This window comes from Heterocephalus glaber, unplaced genomic scaffold (assembly GCF_053883595.1).
Source record: "Heterocephalus glaber isolate CG9 unplaced genomic scaffold, H.glaber_assembly_v1.0 deba00001460, whole genome shotgun sequence".
NCBI classification, from domain to species: Eukaryota; Metazoa; Chordata; class Mammalia; order Rodentia; family Bathyergidae; genus Heterocephalus; species Heterocephalus glaber.
In genome coordinates, this window is record NW_028258307.1 from 10,395,531 (window position 1) to 10,410,637 (window position 15,107).

The following is a 15,107-nucleotide window of genomic DNA, read 5'->3' on the forward strand; positions in this document are numbered from 1 at the left end:
CATTTCAGTCCAGTCTAACACAACTAAGATACTGAAAATATCAGCATAGAAACATTTCTCTATTTTAAAACAAGTGCAACATGTCTACATGACACATGAAGAGCTGATGCCTCCTTTTGGTCAGGCACCGGGTGCCCGTGTTTGTACCATACCTGCTCGCAGCCAAGATGCCACAACTAGGACAGACTCACAACCTTACCCCAGGGAAGGAGCTGAACTCTGCTCACAACATCTGCCACTCAGCTGGAGGGACCACCCAAAAGGTCTGCAATGGCTTCAGAGAATTTGTTTGGAACCCAAAGGGAAAAGGAATATAGATAGTTTTATTCAAGAGTCTAATCAGACCTCAATTAGTAAAAGCTCTCTGTCTGACGAAGTTTTATTCCCCTACTGTAGTTTAGCTATCCATTATATGATATGTAGGTTTCTAATTCACTTTGACACCCACATGGGCAGGGAACACCCAGAAAATTCCTACAAGGTCAGATCCGCAGGTAACAATCCCTATTCCCATTTCCAAACTGATGAAACTGCAGGTTTCCTAGGAGGCTCGTCTCCTCAGCAAGTTTGAAGAAATTAAGGGTCAGATTAAACAAAGTGGGAGAGCCTGGAATTATCCTTCAAAAGTCTAGAAATGCAGATTGGGTATCCCTTACACAAACAACCCAAATAATCCCTTCCTGGGATATTATGTGGGCGTCACAGGGATTGTCTGCATGTACCCATGACACTGTTCAGGCCCAGAAAAACTGGACAAGAAGTAAGGCTTAGTAGCTGAAGTCTGAGGTGCAGCTGGGGAGCTTTTGACAACCCATCCCTCACACTTCCACAAAAGTTAAGCGTCTCTAAGGAACATGATGAGACTCTGTAGGTTTATGTCCACGTGGGCGGAGGTTGGTTCCACTAGGGCTGTCTCTACATTATGACAATTTGTATGGTGACTGCTGATTAACTAAAAAGCTTTATTAAAGGTATGCTTGCATATTCAGTTTCAAAACTTAGAAATCATAACACAAGAGGGATTACCTGGGTTCCCATATCCAAAAGTAATCCTTATTCTCATACAACATTAAGAATATTTTGAACCATGCAGTCATTTTCCCCAGAGCCTTGATTCATAATCTCAGGAAAGTACATGGAGAAGGGAAGGTGAACATGTCTAGTCCATCTTGCTTAAGCAACCTAATGTATAAGGGTCTCATATTTTCAAAAAGGAGTATTTTTTCCTTTACTTTAAATGTTTAGAATATTTAATATCATTTATAAGACCAAGGGAAAAATAATCTTTCCATTTTTTAGAATGGATTCCAATTCCATAAGACCCTATTCTTGGTAGGACATAAAAAGATACCTTTGCTATGCACCAAATTCCTGAGGCTTTAGAAATCTAGAATGAACATCTATTTCTTTCCCTCAATATTTCTAAGACTCTACAAAGAAAGAGAAAGACATAAAGTTTTGCTTTTAACAAGTCATTCCTTTATTCCACAACTGAGGGAAAAAAGAAAATATTTCCAGTCTTAGCAATACTTTCTTCCCACTGAGGTTCCATCTCTTGCAGTATCGCTAACACTGACTTACAGACACATTAAATGTGCAGGAAGCAAAGGAGGAATTATGAAAATAAAGCTACACGTGGCACTTACAGCAGAGAGGATATATTATCCAAACTACAATGAGGATTGAGGAGAGAAGCAAGATTCATGAGCTATTTAAAAATCATAAATGGTCACTAATTTGACACTTTCATCCGGGCCACCCTGACATTTCAGCAGCGTTCTGTGGGGGGCGGTGTCTGCCTGAGACCAAGCATGCCCACCATCACTGCTAGGGGCAAGTGTGTTCTCGGAGGCACTAGACCCTGCTTTCCCACTTTGTGTTATGAGCAAGGAAAACTGCTTAGGGGGGTTCAAATATAATTTATAAATAAATGCTATTTTTCCTAATGGACTTTCCTAATCATGGCTGCTCTTACTTGTAAGCACATTTTAAGCCTAATCAGACATTTATAAGGCCAGTCTGTAAATTTGAAAAGGAAAAGATATCGGGAAAGAAACTTCTGACCAGTGAAAAAGTTTCAAAAAGTAACATAAATACTCCAATTTAAACAATATGTTTTTTATGAAATTAGTTAAGGAAACAAATCTTTCCAAAAGTACTCAGAGTAAAACTGACTCTCAAAAATAGAGACTAGGTTTAGATTCATTTCTATTAAGTTTTCGAAAGACACAGAAATTTACAAATAGTTCATAGAACAACAAAAAAATAACACTGAGCTTGGAAGAGCAAAAGATAAGTCTGCTTACTTGATCAGCATTCCTTGATTGGGGAGTAATTCCAGATGGATCTTCCCACCTTCCTGAGTTCTCAAGTAGGCAAATTCCTCCAGCATGTCAATGTCTGCAGTCAGATTCAGGTTAACCACATGGAGAACAAGGTTCCTCGCGCTCCCAGGAAGGAAACGGGCTCTGAGCAGTTGATAATCTGCCCATCACCATTCCACTAACTACTGTAGGGTGAGGATTTGAACATGTGTTTACCTAATTCCAAAACCTCTAATTCTTGGCCCAACCAAACTGCTTCTAAAGAGAACTCTTGGCTTATGATGTGCCAGGCTAAAGGGCATTAGGACAGTATGTTTTTCCTCTAGAGATAATTTAGCACAGTCTACAGGATCATGAGAGCGATTTTTTTTTTCTTAATGAGAAGTCAAAGAAGTAGGAATGAGGAGGACTGCTTTTGGTTACAGAATAGGAATCATCAATATAGTGATTATTTCTTCATACCTACTGGGCAAGGCTTTAGTGAGGCTTCAGGGGAGGAAGCTTCTACGAGTCTTGCAAATTTCATGCAACACATTGATATTCACATACACATTTTTCTTGCGAAGTTACATAACTTCCCAGCTTTAACTAAAAATAACTATCTTATTAAAGATTTAACTTTTAAGAAACCTATCCCATTAAACAGTTTTAACTAAAACAAAAGTATATAACTTTCATTAGATTCTCTAACAGTATCTGTCCAAAATAGGTTAAAAGTGATTGCTACAGGAAATTAAAAAAGAGACAGCATACGTTTTGCAACTGAAGGCTAAAAACAATGCACTAAGCAAGGTCTTCTCAAATGAACAGAGCACCTGCCTAGCACAGCAGGCACCTGGCGTGCAGGCCGGCACCTGTGTTGCTGCCCCTGGGGCCGCATGGCTGTGACCTGGGGCACTAACGTCTCATCCAGGGAACAACAGTGCCCCAGGAGAGGCCACGAAGGCATCTTATGACAGATGAGGGCCACAGAACTGTTCTATTCTGTGGCTGACCCGATCACTCTGGGCTGTCAAGAACCCGTAGGCTATTTAGGACTTCTGGCATCTTGGGTGCCTTCTGAGAAGTCAGGTGGAAGTGGAAATGGAAATGGTTGATAATACTTCTGAATCCCTGCATTACACCTTTAAAGCCACTTAGGGCTTTAAGATCAACTGGCACAGTCTCATTTTAAAAGCACCATCCCTCTCCTTGCCTCAGAAGTAGTAAAAACCAGTATTTCTAGACAGAATGGTTCATTCTTTTTTTTTTTTTGTATCATGGATTCATTAATTCTAGTAAGTCAGAATTTTCTTTGCTTCAACAAGAAAAAGGATACTTGTAACATAATTGAAAAAATTCTCATACTGGAAATTTCCTTGTTGGCAAATCTTATTGACTGCTTTCAAGAAAAGATTCTCTCCCCGTGGCCACTCCTGCTGAAGCAATACAATCACATGCCCCAGCGCCATGTCGTCTCTGTTGTCTGTGAAAGCTCTAAGCTGTAAAATAAACATTTACACAGGGGAAAGGAAATCACAGACAGGGAAACCAAATAAAATACAGCAACTATTAACTCCTAAAAAATGCTGCATATGCAAATGTGTGGTTGTGTGATAAAGGTCCTTAGAGTGAGAAGGTAACGAAGCAGAAAGTAAAGCTGCTGGCAGACCTCAGAACTGCCTTGGATGGAGGGTGGCGGCTCACGGGAGATGCCTGAGGGAAGTGTGCTTAGATGGGAGCTGGACAGGCACGAGGAGCCTCAAGCTTGTGAATGTGAGAATCGGGGCTAGAGGAAGCTGAGTCATCCTATATAACACAGAAAGGAATTCAGAGGTTTCCTTTTAGGGGACAGTTGTGAGTGGAAGGTGGGCGAAAGGTCCTCTGGGAGAGAAGGGCTGGAGGAGAACATGGGGTTCGGGAGAAAGAAAGGAGTAAGAAGGAAGCATGAGCTAGAAAAATCTCCAAAAGGCTGTATTCTAAATGACCAGCTACAAAGACAATCATACTTTAAGCTGTTCCTGTTGCCCCACGTGGCTGGATGATAATGAGGACAGGGATTACTGCACTAGGGACTTAATTCGCTCTTGCAACAGTGAAAGCATCTCTCCCATAAGGTTGTTCTACCTGCAGCAAGGGCCCTGGTGTCCTTTCCACAGTCCGTGAACCTTCCTGTCACTGCTGGACCTTTGCTATTGATCCTGGTAACTAAAATGCTGTCATCCACCTTATCTGGATGATAACAAACTCATCCTCTCCCTATGAACCCAACAGCATTTATGTTCCCTTCTTCTACAGCTAATAAATTCTGACTTATATATTAACTTATAAAATATTTACTAAACCACTATATCCAAGGTTATGTGCATATCTGTTGCACTGTTATGTGTAAACTTTTTGAGGATGAAGATAATTTCTCATTCATCTTCATCTAGCATGGTTGTTATTTAATAAATATTTATTCTTAGCCCATTCTTAGCTTTTGCACTATTATCAACCTGCTTTTTTAAAATACTAAACTCACAATCATTAATGAGCTTCTCAATTCAAGTCATTCCAAGTCATCAACACAGTATCTTAAATGTTCATCAACTTTAGGCTTACCTTAAAGCAGGCTAACATCAAATGCAGGCAGTATGGCATAATAGCTTTACTGGTACAGGGCAGGAGCTTCAGATCCGAACCTAACAAGTCCACAGTGTTACTTTAATGTTAATGAATATTACCATCAGAGAAAACACCGCTGAAAAGTAAATGTTTAAGATGGTTTCCTTCCAAAAATAAAAATAAGCAACAGTCACATGATTTCTAATACAGTCAAGCCACAACTACTCTTTGTGATGGTGAAATTGGTTTTAGATGGACTCTGTATTTCATTTTTCAATCTTCTTTCCAAAACGCAATTACTTTTTATTATAAAACACTAAAAATATTCAAAAAATTACAGAGAGCATTACAAGCATTGGTGTAATCAACACTCAGCTTTATAAAATGTTAACATTTTAATTTTAAAGATTTTAATGCAAACTGTCAGAAAATCAGTTGAAGTTCCTTTCGTACCCTTCTGATGCCATTCTCTTCACCCTTCCCAGAGGAAGGTGTAATTCTAAACGTGGTGGTTCATAATGTTCCCATGCATAGTGCATACTCTTACCATGTACATTTGTACGCATAAACATCAGAGGAAGGTCTGCATGCTTTCGGTCTACTCTTTTACAGGTGTCAGAGGGTATAAATCCCTTTGCAAACTGCTTTTTCCACTTTACCTTATGTGTTTCAGGGTTATCAGTTGGAATACATGCAGCCCTAGCTCATCTCAGTATTCTATTGCATCCTGCCATTTACATGTCTAATGGATTTACCTGTCCTCCTTCTGTAGACAATGAGAAATCCAATTTTTCACTATTAAAAACAATGCTGAACTAAGTAAACATATAATTTTATTGTGCAATGGCATTCAAACCAAGATCTCTTCCTGTATGGCTATGCTTTTATATAGTGTAAATCCTTCTCTACCCAGAAGCAAGGAGCAATAAGAAATAAATCCTTTCTATTTTGGCCAATCCCTGCCAAAATACATTTTTTACATGGGGATTGTATATACACATATTTAACACCTGTTTAGAGATACAAAATCAAAGGCTTATGAAATAATATTTATCCTTTTACTTGGAATGCAGTCATTTATATTCTATCTCATTAAAAAAAAATCTTACTTGAAACTCATTACCCAGTAGGTGAGTACCTCGTCTGAAAAATATTGATCTAAAATATACAATTTGGAGATGAGGTATTTGCCAGGTAACAATATGTTCAGTTTGGTAATGTTCCACTGATTTCCAAAGTGGTCATATGAATTTACACAACTTCAAGAAGCATAAGGATAATGGTTTTTTTCAGATCATGAGAATCAGTATTGTTACTCTTTAATTTTTGAATTCCAATATATGCAAAATGCTAGTAATATGTTTCCCATATTACTAACAGAATGAGAATGTTTTAAAAATAGCTTCTAGCTATGCAAATTTCTGTCCCCCTCAAACCACTGTTCATATCCTTTGCTTGTTTTTCTACAGGACGTTGGTTCTTACTGATCTGACAAAGCACTTTCAAACTTTGGGATGTTTTTGTTGATTTCGTGTGCGAGACAATTTTCTGGCAGTCTAGGGCTTTTCACTCTGACCATAATATATTTTGCTAGTATTTTAATTTTAATCTGACTAAATTTTCTAACCCTTTCCTTTATTTTTATAAAATTCTTGTTTTGTCTTGCCATCAGGGTTATGCTGGCGTAAAGTATGAGTTGGGAATGTCTTTATTTTCTGAAAGAATTTGTGCTGGACTGGTGCTAGTTCTCTTAAATTCTTTTTGTTTTGCTTTTTTTTTTGGTACCAAGGATCGAACTCCAGTCCTTGCGCTTGCTAGGCAGGCGTCGGAACCACTGAGCTAAATCCCCGGCCCTCTTAAATTCTTGATGTAATTCACCAGTAAAGCCATTGAGATCATTATCTATGTGGGAAGGTTTTTGATTTTAAAAACAACTTCTTTCTAGATGTAAGAATATTCAGTTTTTCTATTTCATTTTGGGTAGTTTTGGTGAGCTATGTTTTTCAAGGAACTCTGCCATTTTATCTAAATTGTTAAATTTATTGGGATAAATTACTCATAACTTATTCTCTCACTGCCCTTTTGACTTCAACAGGATCTGTAGTGACACTTGCCTTTTCATTCTTTATACTGCTGATCTATGTTCACCTTTTCTTCATCAATCTTGCTAAGAGTTTATCAATTTCACAAAAATTTTTTTCATAAAAATAGTTTTCAGTTTTCTCTATCTTGTTTTCTATTTTATTGATTTTTGCTCTTGGAATGATTGTGACCTTTCTTCTACTTTCCCTATAATTTCTTATTTTTGTCTAATTTTTAATGTACAAACAGGAATATAGTTTTTCAAGCAATGTGAAACTTAAGATGAAACGCAAACTGGTCTAACTAAGATTTACTAAGGGAAACTTCCTAATCGATCATCTACAAGTTTCCTAGAATTGGTCACGACAGAAAAAAACTGTTAACTCATTCTTCAAAGAGGTACTAAACCCAGAAATGAAGTGAAAGAAAGATTTACAGTTGCTTCTGAGATTGGAGCCAAGAAAAGATGTGGAACAGAATTAATTTTTCACAAAACACAATCTGTCAAGCCCTGTGACCACAGTACCAGTACTTCACCAGGGTTACAAAACATTTCTCAGCCATGGGTCCTAAAGCTACTCACAAAATAATAATCAAACTCGTCACTATACCTTTTCTAAACTTGGGCTTTACTTTTGCGGGTTCCTCCTGGGATCTGCCTCCCTCCTGAATGGGTAAGATCATGTAGCACATCAGGTCCAGGACTTTCTCACATGTCATCTAGGGGAGAAAAGACCGAAGGAAATAACTGGAAGCTTCCAGAACTGAAACCAAATAAGCATCACAGCAAACATGTGCAGCAAACACCAGGCAACAGGCAATGGTGGTCTGGCTCTGCTTCAGTGGTTTCCTCTGTGATCATCGCTGCTTGCTCAACAGTGAACAGACATGATGGAATCCCAACATAGGAAACAAATGGAATCCATAAAACAGATGCAAATAGATTTCCAGGACATGAAAAACTCCACTGAAATTCTACACAGCAGAATGAGCCAATGTGAGGACAGAATTTCAGATAGAGAAGATAAGATTGCAATTAGTGACCAGGAAAAGAAAAATTGCTTCAAAATTATAAGGGAACATGAGAAATCAATCCAGCAGCTGCTAGATGATGCAAAGAAGAAAAACATAAGACTGATTGGGCTCAATGAAGAAATAGGAGACAGTGGAGATGACATAAAAAATCTCTTCACAGAAATAATGACAGAAAACTTCCCAAGCAGGGGAAAAGAGCTTGACATACAGATAAGTGAGGCATATAGGACTCCAAATAGCCTTGATCAAAAAAAAATCTACACATAGGCATATAATTGTTAAGATTCCAGAAACACAACAGAAGAACAAAGTTTTCCAAGCAATCAGAGAAAAGAAACAAATCACATACAAAGGAAAGCCCATCAGAATCACAGCAGACTTCTCAACACAAACCATCAAGGCAAGAAGAGCTTGGAGTGACATATTCGAAGCCCTAAAAGTAAACAGCCTCCAACCCAGATTGATGTACCCTGCAAAACTATCTTTCAAAATGGATGGAGAAATAAGATACTTTCATGACAAAGAGCACCTTAGGAACTTCATGAATATCAACAGTGAACAGAGAAAGTAAGAGGAAGACTGAATCTATGTACAAGAGGTACAAGAGTCCATTATTTGTGCTAAAAACAAAACCAAACAGAAGAATAAAATTAATGTTATTAACTGAAACTACCAATGTGTTTAATAGCACAGTGGCATCCAAAAGAGTGTCTGGCTTACAAACATTTACTATCTCAACAGACAAATCAATCAAGAAGTGGTATGCTATGAAGCATTATGTAAAACACAGCCAAAATACAAACAGGCTGAACTAGCAGGAAATGCTTGGCGCAGGTTATCTCTTTTTTTTTTTTTTTGGGTACCAGGGATCGAACTCAGGACCTTACGCTTTCGAGGCAGGCAGAAGCACCACTGAGCTAAATCCCCGGTCCTTAGAGCAGGTTATCTTGATCAAAGCTTTAAAGGGCAAAACAAAACAAACAAACAAACAAAACATCTTCCAATAGAATAGAAGAATGAATTGGAAATGTGAAAAGTAGGCAGCACATGCCTACAATCCTAGCACTCAGGAGGCTGAGGCAGGAGGATCTCCATGAGTTTAAAGCCAGGCTAGGCTATTTAGTGAGTTCAGAGCCAGCCTGGAACACATAGCAAGACCCTATTTCAAAAAGAAAGAAAGAAAGAAAGAGAGAGGGAGAGAGAGAGAGAGAGAGAGAGAGAGAGAGAGAGAGAGAGAGATAAAGGGGGAGGGGAGAGGGAGAGAGGGAGAGCAGGAGGGAGAGGGAGAGAAAGAAAGAAAGAAGGAAAGGAAAGGAAATGTGAAAATTTTATGACAGTCATATAGTAAAGGGGAAATCAAGCTAAAAAAAAAAAAAATCTTTGTGATTTTCACCAATAGGTTAAGTAGCACAACTTGGTAGGAAAAGCAAACACGTAGGGAATTGAGCCATCCCAGGAAAGAGGGAAAGCCCAGGTGATGCAGTCCCCGTAAGGACCCCATGCCAGTGCCCAGTGCTTACCCTGTACTCCCCCAAAGCGAAGTGACACGTGGCCAGCTGGATGAGCGCCCTTTGGTGCTCCAAGGTCCCCTGTCCTGGGATCTGTGGCTGAGAAAGTGACCCTTGGAGAGCTGCCAAATGGTGCAGGCTGGTTATTGCCTTTTTATACTGACCCTTAGAAGACAGAACAGCAAGGACAGAAAAAACATTACCAACTCCAGAGTTAACTAAGCAACCAGTAATTAGAAATAAAGTAGCTCTGTATGATCATGTGAGGAGAAAAAGGAGGCCTAGCAACAGAATGAAACCCACGTACTTAAAGCTGGAAGAAGTCATTTCTACGTGCATCCATCCCGGAAATCCCTGGGGGATGGGTCTGGGACCCCTGTGGACAGCAAAACCTGTAGAGGCTCAAGCCCCTCCACGCACAACCTGCACACATCCTTCCGGACACTTTCAAAACCACCCTAGGTACTCACAACACATAACGCGACGGAAGTGCTGTGTGAATAGTCGGTATCCTGTATTGTTTAGGGAACAGTGACAAGAAATGTCTGTGCAGTGCACAGCAATATTTTTCTGACATTTTTACTCCTGCTTGGTTGAGGCTGAGGGTGTGGAACTACAGGTGAGGGGCCAAGGGTACAAATTAATCCTTCTGGTCTTAAGTCTTCAAACTAAATGAAGCAGCACAAGCCCCGTGACAATACACATTTTGGACCTGCCATTCCCGTGTAAGCATCCTCTGCTACACCACTGCTCCTTCACAGAGGGCGGAAGGGGCAGCCTGTCCAGGCCAATACCTCCCTAATGAGTGGTCTGTGCTCGCACACTAGGACCAAGTCTCTCGTGGACAGCATAGCACGGCAGGACTCCAGCAGCGTGGACAGAGGGAGGCAGGCTGAGAAGTAGTGACCTTCTCTTGCAAAGTAAAAATTTTACTTTTGCACAGAGCTGTGATTAGACATACCAGAAGTAACAAGGAAGGGATGGCCTCATCGTTTTGGAGGTATTTTGAGAGGAAAGTGGACAATACTCCCTCACCCACTAAAGACTAAACACCACTGAACAAGGAAGGCCTGTCTCAGAGAGGGAACACAGTCATAAACGGGAAATGCAAAACGTTAGCCAGGCGTGGTGGTCTACACCTGTAATCCCAGCACTCAGGAGGCTGAGGCAGGAGGGTCTTTGTGAGTTCAGAACCACTGGTTACAGCTGGTTTGAAGGAATCGTCATCCCCTGGACACACAGGTACCCAAAAGGTGTTATCACTCTACCTGATAGATGATCATATCGGTGAGAAAGATTCTTAACCACAGCCAAGTATCTGTCTTCCATGCCAAGCAAATTCTTGTAAATTCTGGGTGAGAAGTGAAACAAATTCATCAAAAATATGTAATAAAGAAGCAGGAAACAAACCAAAAACCTAACAAGCCCAGCAAGAGGCAGAGACAAATTATAAAAAGATGTATAGTAAAATTAGATTCCAATTTTTATAACAATGTTCAGAATTTCAGAGTCTAAATTAGAGCCTAACACCAATAATGCACAAACAATATATATATTTTTGGTACCAGGGATCGAACTCTGGTCCTTGCGCTTTTGCAGAGGCGGCAAAAACACTGAGCTAAATCCCCAGTCCCTCACAAACAATATTTTTATACACACATTTATAAGGACATATTGTGTGCTAAGAACAGTGCTTTTTAATGTATTACCTCATTTATCTTTAAAACTACTTTGTTCTCTTCAGTAAAGTTTCCATTTTATATTTACCCAGTTAAAACTAAAAATACACATGACACTAACAGGTTTCATTTATTTTTTAAAAACTTAATTTGAAACAAAAGGAAAAAAATTTTCTAAAATAGTTACATACGCATTCATAATTCTAGATGCAACAGAGAAGAAACGAATGATGCGAGATTCACTGGGAAACACGACATGACACACTTGACCAAGGGCTCTGTCTGGGCATGGGACAGATCAGGGGATGAACGTCCACTAACTAACAGCAAAGCAATGGGCCTGGATTACAACATCATGAACTTGTACTGGTCAGCAAAGCTAGTGACTTCTAAGCTTCAATATTATGCAGATAAAACCCCCTCTAGTTGTATGTCTATACTAAAAAAATAAAAGGCTTTTTGCAGCTTTTGGATTTGGAGTTTTCCAGGCCATGGTCCTCTTGGACACATTATGCATGAGGAAGACACAGGAGAACAGAAAAGAACAACTACAAAAGAAACAGAAGGCGAGCAGTGCAAATACTGAAAAGACCAAAAATTCCCTCAAATTTCATCCCCAGAGAAGTAAAGAAGCTAAGAAGTAAACAGTTACTGAATATTAACTCATTAGGTTTCTTGCTCAAAAAGAATATTATAAAATATATACTCAATCTAATTAACCATAAGAGACTTGACATTTCAAGTGGCATAAAAATTGTTGTAGCATAATGATTTTACATAAAAAATTAAACACCAATATGACAAGAATAGTCTTACCTTTGTCAAGAAATTCTAGGGAATAGAGCAACTCCCAGCTCTCCCTGGCCAACTTAAAGCTTTCTAACACTTCAACAGAGTTAGTGAGTTCTGCTTTATTGACTACAATGTGACGGTTTCTTCCTTTTGCTGAACAATCTTCATCATCTGAACTCTGCTTAAAGAATGCGAAGGACCTAATTAACTAAAATTATAGTCATATACTGCAACATTTATTTATTGCTGCTAATTCTGCCTATTTACATTAAATATAATAGGCAGAATTATAACATGAGTATAATTTTTAAATTTAGTTTTGAAAAATGAATCATACATTCAATTACTCCTTAAGTTTATTTTTTTAGATGAGTTTTATTTTCCAACAACTTCAAATCATCAAAAAAGCCAAACTAGTATAAAAGCCAAGAATTGGATTCTTAGATGGAGAGATAAAACTTAAGTAACATTCACTTTATATAGTTTACTTTTGCACTCCAATATGTGGTGTTACTTAATCTGCTCCCAAAGAACAGCTTATCACGCAGTGGAGTCCGTAAGACACACCACTGGAGAAGTAACTGTTTCTACTCTGCTCACTCTTCCTGTCAATCAGACAAGGCAAAGAAAAGCGAGGGCTGCTGAGACAGCCACCTGTGATGCCTCTGGCCGCGACCTGTCACGATGCCAAAATGCAAGAGGGGTGAAACAGCTCCACTGGATGATTTTGCTAAGAATGTCTTGAATCTTCTATTCCCCTATGCTGTTTTATTGTCTCAAAAACTCAAATTATTCCTACAGATTTTTACTGCACTAAAATCATTTTGAAATATGTAGCAATATGTTAGCTAGAAGCTCTGTCCCCTGAGCCAATCTCACGTAAGACAGGCAGTGTCTGCTCCCCTGAGTATCCTGCTGTTCCTTGTGCCTGAGGGCTCTACCCTATCCCACCTGTTTTCCTGTGTTAATGACACACTTGCCCAACCAAAACCCACGTGTCACATACCCCATTTCATCAGAGCCCTGTTCCGTGCCAAGTAGTGGCAATCCACTATCGAACACCAACACACCATCCACGGACAGTGTATCTGTTAGCGTTGGAGCCTACAGAAAACATTTCTGTCTCTCAAATGAGGCTAGGAATTTATGAAAGGACCCAGATGTAGGGGAATAGTGTGGCATTACGAATAGCTGGTAAAATTTTGAGAAATCAATTTTGAAATGCATAAACCTACTCTGAAGCTCTGTGGGGATGCTCTGAACAACAGTGCAACTACAGGGAACATACACAAGCACGTGCCAAGTGGGAACAGATGCCCACAGGAGGGGACCACCACGCCCCAGCCATCTGCTCCTCACATGAGCCTGTCTAATATGGGTGGCCACACTCAACTCCAGCTGCGGGCCACCATCCTGGGCCAGTGTTACGGATATCGCCACTGTAAAAGGGAAAGTCAGAAATCTGGGCTATCATGAGAAATGCTATGTTTCTAATTCCTATATGCTAAGTGATTTACAAAACAAAAACAAAAACAAAACCATGAGCACAGCAAGACACATCTGTGAACTGAGCTTACAGCCATCAGGTTGTCCTGTGCTGTGACAGGAGACCTGGCTGGATCTGCATCAGGTGGAGGCAGACTAGGATGGAAACGGAATAAAAACGAGGATGAAATCTGTTACGAGAACGAAAATAAAAATGGATAGAAATCCCAGATGGGTTGGAAGGCCAGAGGATGAGTGTGGGGCTGGCAGAGAAGCACATGACAGGCAGAAGACAGAAGGAAGAAGAGACACTCGGGAGGTTTCCCGAGATCCCACAGCCTGCACACCAACCCGAACGGGATCCACGGGAATTCACTCCCTCACCAGATGCTTGCTGAACGTCCACCACAGCACAGGCACCGCCCATGCTGTGGCTCAGGCACTGTTCAGATGTCCAGGGCACAGTGACGGACAAGACAGACAGTCCCTGCTTCCAAGGAGCCTGTACTCCAGTGAAGGGAGACAGACAGGAACTGTTAACAAACGAACAAGAACAGACAGCAATGAGGGTTTTGTAGGAATTAAAATGAACAAAAAGAACACACTGGGCAGTGACTTCAGGGGAAGCCCCAGAGGGAGAAACATTTGGGCTGGGACCTGACTGGCAAGGACATAGCCTGGCTGGCAGACCTAAGGGAAAAGCACTCCATTCGCAGAGCAGTTTAGACAAAGGCAGAGGCTGAGAGGCAGGTCTGGGCTCGGAGGAGAAGAGCTGTACTGAGACCTGTGTGTCTGCGGCCAGGAGGGGCCTGCTCAAGAGCACTCCACAAGCTCTGGGTTTCGGCCTAAGTGTGACAGGAAGCACGCAGACACTGTACAGCAAGAGAGCAAAGTCTGATTCATGTTTTGAAAGATCACCCTGGAGGCCAGCTAGAAAAGAGGCTTAAGGTGCAAGGAAGAAAGCAGGGAGACAGAATGCCCACTGATTGCCTAGCAAGGAGACTGAACCACAGAGGCAGTGATAAGAAAGAAGCTGGTGCACTGGGGCTGTGTTACATATTCAGAATTATACAAGGATACATCACTACTTTTGGTTAAAACTATTAGTACCCAACATGTTTATCTACATGGAAAAAAAGCATGTCTGGGCCTTCATATGGAATTTCTGGATAAGCCAGAGCATTAAAGAGACACAGTGGTAGCTCGGTTCACAGACTTAATTCATTCCACGATTCTGGGGAAGATGGCTGCAGCTGTGTTCATTAACCCACGCAGAGTTTGCAAATGGAAGGAAAATTTTGCTGAATGCTTCTCTTGTGAACAGAACTGTTTGTGAGCAGAAGCGTTCCTGAACCAAAATGCCTGGCAAGAAGTAAAGAGTGGGCAGAGAGGATCTAAGTGAGTCCGTTAAGCAGAGTTCTCAACCTGGGCTTGTGGTGGGGTTTCAAAGCACCCTGTCAACCACTGAAATAATCTGCAAAATGTGCAGGCATGCATTTTGAGGAGGAAGTTTACCAGAAGGGTCAATAACCTTACACACATACACAACAGCTCTGTCTGCCTGGCTCCAATCCCTCCTATACTACACAGCCTATAGATGTCAAATTAGTCTCCTC

At 40.5% G+C, this 15,107-nt stretch overlaps 1 protein-coding gene across 8 annotated transcripts in view; it reads right to left on the reverse strand.

Annotated features, from left to right (window-relative positions):
- Ints10 (integrator complex subunit 10) overlaps positions 1–15,107 on the reverse strand; it is a 29,276-nt gene that overhangs the window by 3,412 nt on the left and 10,757 nt on the right. For 2 of the 8 annotated variants that reach the window (XM_013073449.3, XM_004848249.4), the window contains exons 10-17: positions 12,031–12,184; positions 10,804–10,886; positions 9,548–9,700; positions 7,604–7,712; positions 4,908–4,987; positions 3,643–3,805; positions 2,307–2,400; positions 200–274 (exon numbers count right to left, since the gene is read on the reverse strand). In XM_013073449.3, coding sequence (XP_012928903.1) covers positions 200–274; positions 2,307–2,400; positions 3,643–3,805; positions 4,908–4,987; positions 7,604–7,712; positions 9,548–9,700; positions 10,804–10,886; positions 12,031–12,184 — 911 coding nt within the window. Of the gene's footprint in view, positions 1–199; positions 275–2,306; positions 2,401–3,642; positions 3,806–4,907; positions 4,988–7,603; positions 7,713–9,547; positions 9,701–10,803; positions 10,887–12,030; positions 12,188–15,107 lie in introns of all 8 variants that reach the window. The other 6 variants (XM_004848251.4, XM_004848248.4, XM_004848253.4 and 3 more) reach the window with 3 other exon arrangements.